This window comes from Entamoeba histolytica, genomic scaffold, assembly GCF_000208925.1.
Source record: "Entamoeba histolytica HM-1:IMSS scf_1104750517397 genomic scaffold, whole genome shotgun sequence".
In the NCBI taxonomy this organism is placed as follows: Eukaryota; Evosea; order Mastigamoebida; family Endamoebidae; genus Entamoeba; species Entamoeba histolytica.
Genome location: NW_001915172.1, coordinates 1 through 16,732, shown reverse-complemented (window position 1 = coordinate 16,732; position 16,732 = coordinate 1). Strand labels below are relative to the sequence as shown.

General features: G+C 27.5%; 8 protein-coding genes across 8 annotated transcripts; 4 read left to right on the top strand and 4 right to left on the bottom strand.

Annotated features, from left to right (window-relative positions):
* Positions 1–1,849: 1,849 nt before the first annotated feature.
* On the top strand, positions 1,850–2,584 carry EHI_072530 (uncharacterized protein; the record flags this gene model as incomplete). Its single annotated transcript, XM_644140.2, has 1 exon — positions 1,850–2,584. One exon carries the CDS (start codon positions 1,850–1,852, stop codon positions 2,582–2,584), a length of 735 nt encoding a protein of 244 aa, XP_649232.2.
* A 203-nt stretch (positions 2,585–2,787) lies between these two features.
* EHI_072520 (uncharacterized protein) lies at positions 2,788–3,114 on the bottom strand (the record flags this gene model as incomplete). The annotated part of the gene is made up of 1 exon (XM_644139.1): positions 2,788–3,114. One exon carries the CDS (start codon positions 3,112–3,114, stop codon positions 2,788–2,790), a length of 327 nt encoding a protein of 108 aa, XP_649231.1.
* Positions 3,115–3,811: 697 nt separating this feature from the next.
* EHI_072510 (uncharacterized protein) lies at positions 3,812–4,336 on the bottom strand (the record flags this gene model as incomplete). The annotated part of the gene is made up of 1 exon (XM_644132.2): positions 3,812–4,336. The coding sequence occupies one exon, from the start codon at positions 4,334–4,336 to the stop codon at positions 3,812–3,814; it is 525 nt and encodes a 174-aa protein (XP_649224.2).
* A 133-nt stretch (positions 4,337–4,469) lies between these two features.
* On the top strand, positions 4,470–6,149 carry EHI_072500 (uncharacterized protein; the record flags this gene model as incomplete). Its single annotated transcript, XM_644137.2, has 1 exon — positions 4,470–6,149. One exon carries the CDS (start codon positions 4,470–4,472, stop codon positions 6,147–6,149), a length of 1,680 nt encoding a protein of 559 aa, XP_649229.2.
* A 17-nt stretch (positions 6,150–6,166) lies between these two features.
* On the bottom strand, positions 6,167–9,624 carry EHI_072490 (uncharacterized protein; the record flags this gene model as incomplete). Its single annotated transcript, XM_644136.2, has 2 exons — positions 6,167–8,579; positions 8,720–9,624. The coding sequence occupies 2 exons, from the start codon at positions 9,622–9,624 to the stop codon at positions 6,167–6,169; spliced, it is 3,318 nt and encodes a 1,105-aa protein (XP_649228.2).
* A 33-nt stretch (positions 9,625–9,657) lies between these two features.
* EHI_072480 (uncharacterized protein) lies at positions 9,658–11,391 on the bottom strand (the record flags this gene model as incomplete). Its single annotated transcript, XM_644134.2, has 1 exon — positions 9,658–11,391. The coding sequence occupies one exon, from the start codon at positions 11,389–11,391 to the stop codon at positions 9,658–9,660; it is 1,734 nt and encodes a 577-aa protein (XP_649226.2).
* A 94-nt stretch (positions 11,392–11,485) lies between these two features.
* Positions 11,486–12,058, top strand: EHI_072470 (uncharacterized protein; the record flags this gene model as incomplete). The annotated part of the gene is made up of 1 exon (XM_001914128.1): positions 11,486–12,058. The coding sequence occupies one exon, from the start codon at positions 11,486–11,488 to the stop codon at positions 12,056–12,058; it is 573 nt and encodes a 190-aa protein (XP_001914163.1).
* A 49-nt stretch (positions 12,059–12,107) lies between these two features.
* On the top strand, positions 12,108–13,172 carry EHI_072460 (uncharacterized protein; the record flags this gene model as incomplete). The annotated part of the gene is made up of 1 exon (XM_001914127.1): positions 12,108–13,172. The coding sequence occupies one exon, from the start codon at positions 12,108–12,110 to the stop codon at positions 13,170–13,172; it is 1,065 nt and encodes a 354-aa protein (XP_001914162.1).
* Between the last annotated feature and the right edge of the window lie 3,560 nt (positions 13,173–16,732).

Below are 16,732 nucleotides of genomic sequence, written 5' to 3'. Positions count from 1 at the left end.
AATATATAATTTATTTTATTTATTCAATTTATTCAATATTATGAAATTTATTCTATTTGTTTATTTATTTACTTCTTTATAATATCTATTTATTTGATTAAATTTATCATGTTTCTTTTTGCTTTTTTAATATATTTTAATTTATGAAATATTTATTTTCTTATTTTTATTTATTTCTTTTTTATAATTATTTTGTATGGTACAATTTATTATTAGTATGTTAATTTGTATATTGTATATTATTATTTCTTCATTCATTTGGTTATTTATCATTTATTTATATTTTGTTTTATACCATATTCTGTTTGTAGAAAATATAATTCTTTAATTCTTTGACTATTTCATATCTAATCATTTATTCACGTTTCTCGTGTTTATAACTTATTATTCTCTCTAATATTTAAAATCACATTATTTTTATTATAATTTATTATAATTATTTATTTTTAATCAATCTAAAAGAATGAAATTAGTATATATTAATTCATTTGTGTAAATATTAAAATGGAGATTATATTTTGATTCATAACAACATAAGAATGTATAAATTTTTCATTTGAAATAAAGATAATAAATGAAAAGAAATAGAAAATAAAAATAAAAAGAATGAATAATAAATAATAAATAATAAAGAAGAAATAGAATATGATTAAAAGAATAATAGAAGAATAATATAAATGATAAGAAAATAGAAGAAAATAAGACATAATGATAATAAACAAGAATTAGATATAATAAAAGAAATTAAACGATATAAAGAAGAATATAAATAACAGAAATATGTCAGAAGAAGAAAAAATATTAATAATTTGTGATTTTCTACGTAGAAAATCACAAATTATTAATATTTCAAATTGAAATGATTATGAATGTTCTAAAAATAGAACACAGCATCGTTCACATGGAAGTGTGATGACGTGGCAACTATAAATAGAAATAGAACGTGACGCGGCAACACGTCAGAAATATTTATAGAAATAGAATTGACTCATCAACACGTGATCAATTAAAAATAGAATAACGTTATGAATAACAAAAAAATCTTAAAAGTCAGAATGAAAAACTAAAAATGAACTGACCGAAAGGTCAGATGACTCACTGACCGAAACTATAGTAAAATTATAGTAAAAAGTATTAAAAATATAATAAAAATATATAGTCATATATAATATATATATATATATGTTTGGATTTATAAATAGAACAAGAATGATAATGAAACGGATATCGAGAGAAGTGATATAAATACCATAAAATTATGGGAATAAAAAAGAAACACTAAAAATGTTAGTATAATGAATAACAATTAAAAATTAAAACGATAAATAAAATAACAACGTATGGAGTATAACATAAAAGTCAGCGCAACTGAAATATTAGATCACTGACCCAGTTTATATAGAAATGCTTATGTGGCAAGGTCGAAAATAACGTTCAAAATTTTCAAACGGTGAGGAATTAGGGTGAAAGAAAGGTGCAGAAATAAGAAGAAAAATGCAACAAAGAAGCGCGAAGAAGTCGAATAAACATACAAAAGTCAACAAAAAAGTCAAGAGAATGATAAACATCATACCAATGAAGAATAGAAACGAGAATCGAGAAAAAAAAATGCAATATAGAAGCGCGAAGAAGCCGAGAAACACAAAACAACCAATAAACAACAAGAGAAGGTGAGGTATTACGACAGTAACGAGGAATTAAAATGACGACAAAATTAAATTATAGAATAAATAATTATATAATATAATATTAAAAATAATACGTAATCATTACACAAAACACGTAATAATAATAATAAAAAGAACTAATAAATATATAAATATATATATATAAATTAACAACATAAACGATGAATGTTAATAATTCTGAATGCATCAACAAATATAAAACATTCGCTTACAATAAAAAACATGTATTTATAAGTGGTAGTATTAGCACGGGTAAAACAATGTTATGCAATTTATTATTTGAATATCTCGACTATTATACTCCCGCTGCATATATAAAAGAATACATTGATTACAACACCGATGGAGAATTTAAATTAAAACTTTTACACGATGGTTTAATAAGTAATTTTGAATTTCAGAATTATATATTAGATTGTTATGAAACTCAACTAAATTCAAGTATTTATGAAGATGCTGATATTGTAATATGGGATAGACATCCCATCGAATCATTGGAAGTATTTTGCGCAACCAATAATTCAATAAGTAATGAACAACGTCTAAAGCTCAGATTAAGAATAGAACAATTAAGTAGAAGATATCAGATTCCTCAATTAACTAATAAGAATGTTGGTGTAATTAACGTAGATACGAGTAGAATTTCTACAGAAGTAATTGAAGAAGCATTGGTTAATACATTTATTCATCCATTATTATTAGGATTATCAAATGGAAGTATTTATGTCTTCTTATTCTGTAGTGATACAAATACACAATTCAAACGATTAACAAAAAGAAATAGAACACCGGAAATAGAATCATACAAATCAAAAGAAGATTTATATATCTTAAATAATCAATATGCGTTATTTTATACTGAATTGGTACAACAAAAGCTAAATCAAATTAATTAACTGGTTATTCTCATTTAACGTTTATATCATGGTAGAAACAGAAAACGAGTCAGTAAATAAAATTGAAAATAGAAAACCCCAATTATTGTTAAGATTATGTTATTCTCTAATAGTAGCAATTTTATTATTTGTGGTACTCATAGGAATCATTGCAGCCGAATTAATAATTAAAATATTAACATGATTAAACAAGAAATAATTAATTATTTTTTTTTTGGTTTACTTAATTCTTTTCGTGCTAATTCTCTATCATCACGACACCGTTTAAATGCATTAATAACAGTTTTATATTTTTGTAACATTTCACGTGCACTGCTAGCAATATCTTTAACCAAGAAAACTTCACTTTCAATAAGATTTAAATATTTATCACTTCCAAGAGTAGTTCTTTGTTCTTTTTCATAATAATCAACCATGGTAGAACATAAATCATGTAAATCATCAAGATCCAAATAGAAATCGCGCAAAGCACCGACAGTTAAATCAGATAAAGAACAATATTCCATCTTATCATCAACAGTTGAAGACATCAATTATATTATATAATTATTGTTTTATTTTCAGTTTACTTAAATATAGAACAAAACAGACAACAAACACCTTAAAACGTCATAAACAGACACAAACAGGCATAACTCAACGCGAACAGACAATACACGTCACCAAACAGACAAAACTATTACTGAACAACACGTATTCAAACGTATTTAAAGCACTGAAAAATTAACAATATTATCAACATTATGAACTCCTCAACTTATGTTAAAAGCGTTTTAAAAGAATTAGCTGCCGAAATATCAATCACCATCAAATACTTAGCGTCGACCAATTTATCACCAGAAGGAGATAGTCTAATTCACGCTGTCGCCATTTGGATAAGACGCGTTTCGTTTATCAACGAATTTAATTACAATGACACATTGCTCAATTACTTAGATTATTTAATAGAAGATGCTCACGTATTAATAATAGATAATGAAAAACTTTTAGGACTTCTAGATCAATTCAGATTTTTCTATACCAGAGAATATGCTATACACTTTAAGTGATTAATTTTTATTATTTTTTTTTTTACTAATTATCAATTAAAGATTTATTTGGTATTCGTATTTTTTTTTATTAACTTATGTAACCCTCCTTCGTCGGGTTTATTTAACTTAATCAAACACTGATATTATTATCCAATTATATATTATTAAACAATTAAAATAAAAGAATAAAAAGTTATTAATTATCTTTAGTCTCGGCTTTCTTAGGTTTCTTCTCTTCATCTTTAGACTTTAATGGTTTGAGTAAAGCTCGTTTAGATTTTTGCTCACTTATTTCTTCAACAACATCCACATTATCATCATCAACAACCATTTCAATTTTCCGCGAATATTTTCTCACCCAATCAGGAATTGCAGATTGTTCAACGCTTTTAAGTCCTTTCTTCTTAGCAAATTTCCTGTTCCAAGCATTAAAGCTATTTAATCCGATACCACTTTCATCGAGAAATAGTGAAATTCTTTCACAGCGTCTTATACTCTCAAGCTTTTGTCTAATCAAATCTTGCCGTTCCTCGTCAGTTTTTACTTTTTCGCTATTATTCAATTTCCAGTCTATGTACGAAGGTTCTTTCATAAGATAGAAGTATCTCTTTAATAATCCATTGACACCCGGCTCAATCTGAGATTCAGTATAAACGTCTACTAAATCCATTGAGGCAACGTCAGTATAAATATCATCATGCACCCTATTAAAAGAAGACATCGAATAATTTCTTTCAAAGTTCTGACGATTAAATAGTTCAACTCCATTCAATGACATCAACGACAACTCAGTGACACGCATTCAAAACCTCAAAAGTTACTATAAATACACACACAATAACATCAATTCAAACATGTCAACAAATACATTTAATTCGGAACCATCCAAAACAGATAAATTACATTTAAAAGAAGCTCTCTCTCATAATAAAGCTGTCCATTTTACTTCTAGATACATGTATTTAACTCTTTGGGGAGATGAAATATCAAACCAGACACAATTTAAAGAATTAATAGACCGATTTGCCGGACCAACTAATAACCTACAATACGCACATATTTCTCCAGTGGAACAAGACGAGGTCAATCCTCATCCCCATCAACATGTTATAATTGTAACCAGAAGGCCTCGTTCATTCAAAGCTCGCCCAATTATTAAACATTCAGACGGAACACAACAAACGTTCTGGTATTCGCGCGTTAATTCATATACATCAAGGACGGGCGACATTTCTAAGATTATAGAATACATTACAAAGAGGGGTAAAGGAATGTTCAAAGGAGACCCAACGCTTAAAGAAGATCTTAAACAAACGTGGATAAATGCTTTATCCGATTTAGATTCATACCAAGATTACGGAGAATTAGAAAAGAATTTGTTGGATATTAACGCAGAAAAATATATCCAACAAGAAGGTAAAATTAAATCACGTTGGATGCGTAAAAATGCGAGAAGACTCGATATTGAAAATTATACTAGAAACGATTTATTACCTTGGAGAGAAGAAATGGAGGAAGTTCAAACAATACGTAAATGGATTAAATGCGCTCAAGGCGATCGTTATAGAATGGGAAATTTATTCATCGTTGGACCAACTAAAACCGGTAAAACGGAATTTGCCATTCAAGAAATATTCTTAAAATTTAATACATTTATGTTAAGAGGAGATTCTCTCTTCGACGCTTATGACGAAGAACAAAATTATAGATTTATACTATTTGATGACATCAACTATGATAAGAATTTAATAAGATTAATAAAAGCTATTACATCCACTATCAATAAGAAAACAATGGTAAATATAAAATATTCCAAAGCTATTGTAACCGCCCGTCCTTGTATCCATTTATTAAATCAGAAAGAATATGAAAGTGTAGTAAGTTTAATGAAGTATAACGGTGGTTATAATTGGTGGAAGAGAAATTCATTGACGGTATTTATAAATAAAAAACTTTATAAAGATCCAGAAGAATCTGAAAATGATTCAGAAGACATGGAAAAACAAGAAGAAAATTACAACGCAATGAACGACTTAGAAGAAAAATTTAATGAAATTAAAGATATGCCAGAAAGTCAAACAACAGAAGAAACCAGTCCCACCGAACATCAAACATTCTACAATAGAGTAACAAACTTATTAGAAACGCTGGGCTATGACAATACTTTCTTAGAAGAATTTAATGAAAAGATTAAAGAATCGAGAAAGGACAAGAAGATGAAAAGAATACTAGATGAATCTCAGGAGAATAATGACAGCATGATTGAAGAATGGAACGAAGACCTTGAATCGTATCAATTAGATAATCCATTAGGTATGTCAAAAGACGATTTTAATCGCTTTGAAAGAGATACAATGACAACTTATGAAAAGCAGAGAAGTAAATATTTTAACAACACTCCCAACGACAATACTATGGAAGAAGAAGACTATGATGTTGATGACGATGATGATGTTGATGATTATTCAGACGGACCATTAGAACGCGCACCTCTTGGAGGGAAAAATGATGATATGGACATAATTTACGATTAAGAAAGAATTAAATTAATTTATTTCTTTTTATCTTTTACCATTGAAATTTTTGTTATTTTTCTTGGTTTCACCGTTTTATCTTTCTTCATTGCATCTTCCCATGCATGTTTGTTAATACGTTCCATAGTACGTTTTAGTATTAAATTGTTTCTTTTTGATGCACTCACACGCTTTTCATATTGTCCGATTTCATCTGCCTCAATCATGTTATACACACCTCTCGGAATAGATTCAGTAATATGTCCATTAATATCAACAACTTCTCTTTCATTTTCCGGATTATCATAATATTTCTTTACTCGTTCTTTTATTCTTCCTCTAGCTTCTTTGTACCACTTCTCATAATCATATTCATTATAAGATGAACGCATCAAATCATTTGTCTTCTGTCTATAATCCGAAGCAACGGGAATAGCATCATATTTAGGTTCAATTTTATGTCTACCTATTATTTCATATCCGTAATTTCTTTCTCTCGGTGTAACTGTTCCATCTCCACGTTTGTCAAATCCAGAATTTGAATCAGAAGAAATATCATCTCTTAACATTCTTTTTCTGGGTTGTATTACACTCTCAGAAACATAAGAATCTGCACCACCACGTACAGCAAAACTCTGAGCATATTCAACAAAATCATTGATATTTATACCATTTCGTTCAGCTAATTTATTTGCAATAATCTTAGCACCTGCATTTCTATTATCATTCCAAGAACCTCGCAATTTATCAAAATCGTGAGAAGCGACATCCAATTTATAACGAATTTCATCAACATTAGACTTATCATCCATAATACCACTCAAAACCATCATCATACTTTCATGGAAATTTTGCATATCATTAACAGGAACAACATATTCAGCATTAAAAGACCGAGCAATATTTTCAAATTGTTTCATAATCGCATTAACATTACTTATTACATCTTTATATTGCGCGCCTCGAACTTCATTATCTTTTATATACTTATTAACATCTTTAAAACGAGAAATTAATAATTGGCGTGTATTTTCAAATGCCTTTTTACTCTGTCTCATATCCGGATCATCACTATAAAATTGTTCTTCTCCTGCATTTATTATTTGTCCCTTCTTTTTATATGAATTCATATCATTTTGTATACTATTCACCAAACTTATTACACGAGTAATTTCTTCTGTTTTACCACTACCAATTTTATGTATTGATGAATTAAGAGCTTTCACTTCACTCTCAAGTATTCTCATTCTTCTAGTGAAATTAGCGGGTTCTCTTTCTTCCAATAAATCTTTAAGTAAATCATTTAATGGTATTTTCATATGTTCAGGTAATCTATTAACAACATCAAAAACATTTTTCCATTCTTCTGATTTCTTTTCTAATTTATCAAGACGTTCTGTATATAAATTAACCTTATCTGTAACAGCATCAAGTCGTTTCAATGAAAATCGGTTCTGTTCAGCAAGTCTTGAATCAATATCCTTAATAATTCCTTCTTGTTTCTTTACATAATCATTAATTTGTCCTAATAAAGCATTTACATCATTTCGATTATATGTATTGGGTAATGTCTGATCAAACCACTTAGCAGCATCATTAACATCCAATTTAGTCTTATAAAGTAATTGTATTTCTTTTTGAAGTTGGTTTTTATATAATTCCAAATCCGCTCTAACAGCATTTAAATTTTCTGGACTTATTGTATTCAAATGTCTAAATTGAGAATTTAAATCATCATATTGTTTAGAAAATACCATTCCCATATTCCGATAAGCATTAGATAGATTCTGTAATTCATTCTCAAAAGCAGGATATTTATCAATTAATCCTCTCATGACATTAACTCGTTCTTCGATATTTTGTAATCTGGAACCTTGTTTTTCAATTAGAGGTTCATAGAAATCTCTGAAAGCATTTAACTCTGCACGAGTAACAAATATCCCATTATTCCTTTCAATTTGAGATACACGACGTTTCAATACTGAATTTTGTTCTGTAAGATCCTTTATTTGAGTACGAACATTACGAGGAATAAAATCACCAAATTGTAATTTTAATTCATTGATCTTATTCACATTTTCATTTATCAATTCTCTATTTTCACGAACCAAATCTTCAACTGTAATAAATCGTTCAGCATTTTGTTTATATTTTTTAATTGCAGACTCTAAACGTTCAATATGATGGACATTTTTAAGATTATCCTGTTGAGCACGTAGAATAGCTCTATACAGACTTTTATTATCATCAACAATCTTTTTCTGTAGTTTATTATTTTCTTTATAAAAACTGCCTTCTTCACCTAATCGTTTATCCAATTCCCTACTAACTATATTTTGAAGAGATTCATCTGGAAGTGGTGGATTATAAGGTCTTCCACCAAATTGATAAAACTGTTGTTCATTATCAATGGGTTGTTTATCATATTGTCTGGAAACATACTTTCCAGCACTATTATAATAACGGTTATTTCGTTTGTTATAACTATATTGTCTTCTCCTTCGTCTCCACATCAAATAACCAAATAAAGTTCAATAATCAATTAGAGATTAACATTATGTTCTGGCAATCCATCATTTGGTATTACCAACCCACCGTTAGAATATGCATCATTGGCATTATCATAAACAGTCTCAGGATTAATTGATGGAGCAAATCCATTAGCAATAGCTCCAACTAAAATATACGGAGGTTGAGCATTAGGAATATTACTAGGTACAACAAGTCCATTATTATTGCGAGCATAACCAATAAACCCGGCATAAGGTTTAAATGAATTTTCATCAGTAACAAGTACTTTTCTCAAACCTCTCAATGTAACATCAAATTGCCAATGAATTGTTAGAGTACAAGCATTGGCAACATTAACAGCTTGAGGAGTTTTTATAGCGATTAGTAATTGAGGATTCCATGCACTATACATATTATCCATACTAAGTACATCTCTAGTATTAGTTGTTGGTAAATACATAGACTTTTCCATCATAGATGCCGCATCTAATTGTCTCACTACTCCCCATCTACTACCATAATACAATGTCTTTTCATTTGCACTAGAATACGAAGAAACAGAAGAATAAGCAGGTAATTGGAAATATCTCGTATTATTAATAACAGCAGTATTAATTCTAACACCATTACGATCCCATGCTGTACATATAGAAGGGAATGTTGCACTATTTAACAACTGATTTCCAATGAATGTCATTTCCATGGATGCTCTGACAGCATTTAACTTGAATTGATCATACATTCCCATATAATTATGAAAATATTGTGTAGAAGTCATCAAAGCAGTGACATTCCTCAACATTGTACCTTCATTTGCACCAACTGGAACATTAATAGAAACGTCCTCTTGCATACTAATAACTACATTAGTACTATCTCGTTGCTGCATAGCACTTGCAAAATTACCAAATGCTTGTCGTTTCAAAGTTGTGCGTTTTTTATAACCTCTTCTTGGATAATTACGTCTACTAACACGTCGTTGCATCAAATGATTGAAAACAAGATTCAATTAAAAGTTCTAATTAAAGAGTGATATAGTCTTTGAAAGTAATGAAGTAACATTACCACAAAAATCAACAACTTTATCACCTGCAACTTTCCTCAACCCACCAATTAAGACAGATTCCAAAGCATCTCGACCAGCACTCAAATACGTATTATTATCAATAAACTCCATACCTTCAGAAATACCAGTATAAGCATATCCCACCAACACCTTAGCAGTATTATAACCAGGTACAGCATCAGAAATGGCACTTTCAACTAATGGACCAATTACATTCTTAACTCCTTTTTTAACCATATTACATGCATAAGAAGTAATACCCGTTCCTTCAGCAAGAGAGCCGAGAGTCAAGAAAGTATCAACTGGAATGTTTTCAACGCCATATCGCTTCAATGCATCCGTCCACGACTCTCCATCACCACGTTCAATAACAAACCCACTAACACCGTCTTGAACAAATTGTCCTAAACCATTTAACGAAATTACACTGTCATGAGATGCGACCTCGCCAGTCGTTGGATTTCTCCAAGATGACTGACAACGAACAAAATTATATGCTTCAACAATCTCGAGAGGAGATGAACGCAATTGCTTAAATCTCACTGTAATATACCCCATAATTTTCATAATATACGAACCATCAGTATCAACGGTGGTATGATTAGCAAGTTCTTGTTTATATGCAGCTTCAACATCCGCGGCATCCGATCCCTGAAATCCTCCAACTACAATACCACGACCAACACGAACTTTTATTTTCACATTATCACGAATAACATCCTGTAAATCAACATTAGCATTATCCAAAATAATTTCCTCTTCTTCTTGAGGTATTCCCACATTACCAGACCAAGAAATACCACCATCATCAATAAAAGAAAGAGCATCTGTAATATCACCAGCACCAGTAGGAAGAGTAGCTTTGGCACCATACATAATAAAAGGGAAAAAACGTCCATTTTGATTCTCCGGAATAAATTTATATAACTTTCCCGCCATCATAGTGGGGGTTGTCATCATTTTTTCACTCGAAGATACTCCAGCAACATCAAGTGATAAATGTAAACTGGCACCAGGTAATTTACTTTGATATATAAAAGAAGAATAAGAAGAAAGAACATCAAAACTAGGCTCAACATACGAAACTCCCGTGGGACTCGGAGTAAAAAATCCGGGAGGAACAGTACGACGACTAGCCAGACCATAAACGGTTGGAAAACTAAGAACTTGCGTGGCAATTATCGGATAACCAGCACCATGTTCCGGTTTTCCGATATAAAAATTCCCATTATAATATTCAATAAATTCGCCAGCCTGACCTTCTTCAAAATACACATGATTCGCATCAACTAATAATTCAGCAGCATCGATATCTGTCCAATTTGAACCATTATCAATACTCACCTGAAGTGAAATACTCTTTATAAAACACACTCTAAAATTCATTAATGTGGATACTCCTTTACTAACATCGCCACAAATATGAACATCCATAATTTTAAATTGATCAAAACAATCACACATTTCTATAAATTGCCTGGAACCAGCGAGCATGGATAAACTCGAAATGGTATGGACATCACTGTAATCTCTTCCCCCGATATGTCTCATTGCACCTCTCCATTCAGTTGACACCGGAATAGTAACAGTAAGCTCTTGTCTCTGATTGCGTTTTGCAATATCAACATTGACTTTAGTTGGTCCATATTTCTTGTGTTTAAACGTCGAATTAGATGAAAAAGACATAAACTGATATTACAAGATCCCAGAGAAACTGAGAATATCAATGAACACGGAAGTGAGTATAAAAGACCTAATAAACACTTGTAATATCCTCCAAATGAATCAATACGACATTGTTTTGGAAAAAGAAACAATAACTCTAAAAGATATACCAAGCTTACTCGTAATAAACAGGATAAAACTGACAGGAATTAATCCAGACAATGACGAAAAACAAATACAAATAAATGAACAACCAACTAATCATATAATCATAACATCTGAAAATGGTAACACTCAAACATGGCAATCTCTAAACATTCCAACTTCAACCGCGACATTTCTAACAATGAAAGACGACGATGAACATGAAATAATGATTACAGAAGGAAGTGGAATACTCTACGTGGTAATGAGCTTCGACTTGAAAACACACGCAATCCATTTCGGCGCATACAAAAATCAATGGTTCAATATCACACCTCAAAAAAACATAATAATATTTCCTTATAGATTAAATTATAATGATTCGACTAAACGTTTATTATTAACATTAGAAAGCGGGGGAAGAGAACAAAACTCGGACCAGCAATTCATTGAAATAGACCTGGAAATTAATGGGGGAATATCATCAGTTTCTCCCGGTCTTTTTGATGAGATTTGGAATAAATACTTCAACAAGGAAGTTTAAACTTTTAATTGACTAGTTATTTAATTCATCTCAATAAACATTATAACCAATGGAAACAGAGATAAACCTAACAAACCTCATAAAAACATGCAATAAATCGAACCAGGATTCACTTGAAATAATTTCCGAAAAAGAAAAAATTATTCTAACAAATATACCAGATTTAGAAACAAAACAGCCAATAAATACTATAACTCTATCTTCTTACATAACACAGAATGGAAATTATACAATTCAGACACCAACTGATTATGATGGAATAAAAGAAGTAAACCTCAAAGTCGATGTACCTCCTAAAACAGAAGATATGTTAGTAAAATTGATAAACCAGAACGGCCAACAAACCTTCTTACCAGAACCAAATCATACCTTCGGTCAAGTTTCGATAACAACGGATGTCAACCCTCCTCTTCAAACACTGACACACACGTTTACAAATAACGGAAATTACCTTCTTAAACCGGATGAAAATCATTATGGTTTAAATGCCGTCAATGCATCAATAAACGTACAACCTGCTCTACAAGCAAAAGACATAACAATACAGGAAAACGCAACAGCAACTTACACTCCGGATTCAAACTACTATGGTTTTTCAAAAATTACCATAACCACGAACATCCCAGAAGAAAAACATACATTCAATAAGCTATATTATTCGAGTGGAACCGAAGCTTTTCCAATTAACTATCCTACCAACATAATAAACCTTCCTACAAACACGGAACAGGTTACATGGTCGGAACTCAACATTCCTTACTCCGAAGAAACGACACTCGTAAAATCTAGTCATACACTTAGACCGTTTTATATAACTCTACCAAGTTCTAAAAGCTGCCTTTCGTTAAAATTCGCAAATAATGGGAAATTAGAACCCCGATTCATATTTGAAGGAGAAATCTTCTTAGCTGCGGGGGAAAAGGCATTACTTGTTCCAATACTCGTCGCTAATGCAATAAATTGGGGCAGCATATTCTTTATAGCATCGAACTCTGATGATGAAATGGCACAACAAGAAGATTCATTGAAAATAGCATTCAGAAAAGATACAGCAGCATATTCATATTTGCCAACTTCACTTTTCTCAAACCGTTGGAAAGCACTAGGTAATTAAATTCTTTTGTGAATAATTTAATGTTGTCAGTTGTACAGGAAAATAAGAGTGAAATAACAACCAAAGGGAAGTGCATGTAACGATTTCCTGACGGCTGATAACATTAAATCGAGCAAAAGAAATTAACAAATTGTGTTATTTAACACAATATGGTCAGAGAGTGTTTCATAAATAATTCAACACTGACTTTTGAGGTCCAAAATATATATATATATTTATATATATGACTATATATTTTTATTATATTTTATAATATTTTTATTATAATTTTACTATAAATTTGGTCAGTGAGTCAGCTGACCTTTCGGTCAGTTCATTTTTAGTTTTTCATTCTGACTTTTAGATTTTTGTGTTATCTATACCATAATTCTATTTTTATTTGATTACGTTTCATTACGTCATCAATCTATTTCTATAAATATTTCTGACGTGTTGCCACGTCATGTTCTATTTCTATTTTTAGTTGACACGTCATTACAATCATTTTTATGTTCAATGTTGTGTTCTATTTTTAGAACACTTTGTCATTTCAATTTGAAATATTAATAATTTGTGATTTTCTCCGGAGAAAATCACAAATTATTAATATTTTTTCTTCTTCTGACATATTTCTATTATTTATATTCTTCTTTATATCGTTTAATTTCTTTTATTATATCTAATTCTTGTTTATTATCATTATGTCTTATTTTCTTCTATTTTCTTATTATTTATATTATTCTTCTATTATTCTTTTAATCATATTCTATTTCTTCTTTTTTATTTATTATTTATTATTCATTCTTTTTATTTCCATTTTCTATTTCTTTTCATTTATTATCTTTATTTCAAATGAAAAATCTATACATTCTTATGTTGTTATGAATCAAAATATAATCTCCATTTTAATATTTACACAAATGAATTAATATATACTAATTTCATTCTTTTAGATTGATTAAAAATAAATAATTATAATAAATTATAATAAAAATAACATGATTTTAAATATTAGAGAGAATAATAAGTTATAAACACGAGAAACGTGAATAAATGATTAGATATGAAATAGTCAAAGAATTAAAGAATTATATTTTCTACAAACAGAATATGGTATAAAACAAAATATAAATAAATGATAAATAACCAAATGAATGAAGAAATAATAATATACAATATACAAATTAACATACTAATAATAAATTGTACCATAAAAAATAATTATAAAAAAGAAATAAATAAAAATAAGAAAATAAATATTTCATAAATTAAAATATATTAAAAAAGCAAAAAGAAACATGATAAATTTAATCAAATAAATAGATATTATAAAGAAGTAAATAAATAAACAAATAGAATAAATTTCATAATATTAAATAAATTGAATAAATAAAATAAATTATATATTTCAAAAGAAGAAAATCAAAAATAATTTATTCAATAAATAATAATAATAATAATAATAATAAATAAATAAATATAGTTTTATTAATTCTTTATAATTTTATAAATAATTTAATGAATTAATAATATTTAATATTTTATCTATGTAAATAATATAATAATGTAACAATTTACAAATAAAATAAAAATATATTTAAATATTCTTTTCATTCATTATTTCATATTAACAAATAAAATAATTATGTTAATAAATATTAATATTTAATTCTTTTTATAAAATAAATTCTATGTTTATTTTTTAAATAAATATTTTAATTTATAACTCTTCTTATTTATTTCTTATTTTTCATATAAATTATTTATTCAATTATTCTATAGAAATATTAATATTAATATTATTTATAATATTTTATTCGATTCATATATTAGTTTATACTAAACATATTTAGTTTATTATTCATCTATCAGAATTATTTATTAATTTAAAATTGTTTTATATAAATATTAATAATAAAATTAAAAATGAAATAAAACTTTTATTTATTATCAATAAAATATATTAATTATTATGTTTCAAAACAAACATCTTCTATATGATATTTAACTGCTATTACATCTATTATTTTAATATCAAATAGATTATTTCTTCTATTCTATATAGATTCTTATATTCATCAAAATGATTATAACATTATTTCATTAATTCTTTCATATTCTTGTTAACAATATCTTTCTCAATTATTTCATATGGTATTTTGATTCAAAACACTTCTATTAATCTTCTTATTTCTTTATTAATTAATCTTCTTATTCTTATTACAAATACTAATTATCATTACTTTCATCATTCTATTCTCTTGAATTTTCATAATTTATATCTTACATGTTCATTTTATTCATAAATATTATATTTATATTGCAATTTCTTACATTTATCATATCTATGATACGTGATATTTGTTCATTGAACATATCATATAAATGTCTAGTATTTTATTGAACTTCATTTATTCTTTATTCATATTTTCACTATGCTTCATTACTATTATCTCTTCTTTTCTACTCTTCTTATGTTATCTTTTTTCGTTTGTATTTTCCCTTTATTCTTTTCCTCAGTTGATTTATTATTTTATTTTGAAATAATTTGTATTTAATTCTTAATTCTCTCAAAATATATTGGCAACGAAAAAAAGCAAATAATTGAAAAAGAAGAGAATGAATGATATAAAAGAATAAAAAGAAAGTAAGAAGTAGAATATGATGAAGAAAGAATAAAAGTAGAAAGGAGAGAATATAAAAAGAAAGAAGATAAAGAGTAATAAAAGAAAAGAGATGATAAAAGAAGAAAAGAATGAAAAAAATAAAGGATGCAAATTTTATTGAAACAAATAAAAAAAAGCTCAAAATTTAATGATGCAAAATTTAATGATGCAAAATATTTAGCAACATTTTTATTGATGCAAAATATTTTGAAATAAAAATAAATCATCATTTGATATTATTATATTTGATAATAAATTATATTATATATTAAATACATCATATTTCTTTATTATTTATCTTTCTTTTCTTTTTATTATTTCATATATTAAATTATTATTCATTCATTTATTATTTATATTTCATTTATTAAATAAAATGAAAATGAAATTATAAAATATCAATCAATTAAATATTCATGAATAATAATTTATTAATATTTAATAATTGAAATAATAAATAATAAAGTAACAATAATGATATATTCAATTTATTCTTTATTTAATTTGTTCAATATTAGATTATTCTATTTCATTATCATTTCAATGTCTTCATTATTTTATTTCATTTATTATTTTATATTCATTTATTATTTTTTAAAATCAAATAAACAATAATATTGATATTCATTCATCATATTCATTTAATATAATAAACACAATCAACATTTCATATTAAAGAATTAAAGTTTGACATTGAAAATATTGAATTATTCAATATTTTATTCAACATAAATTCAATAAAACATATATTTTGATAATATATAAATGAAATAATAAAGAAATATACAATACTCAAGAATTAATAAAAAAGAAATAAAAAGAATAAATGAATATAAAATTGATAAATAATAGAAGAAACAAATATAAACAACAACGAAAACCAAATAATATAAAAAGAATATAAATATATAAAAG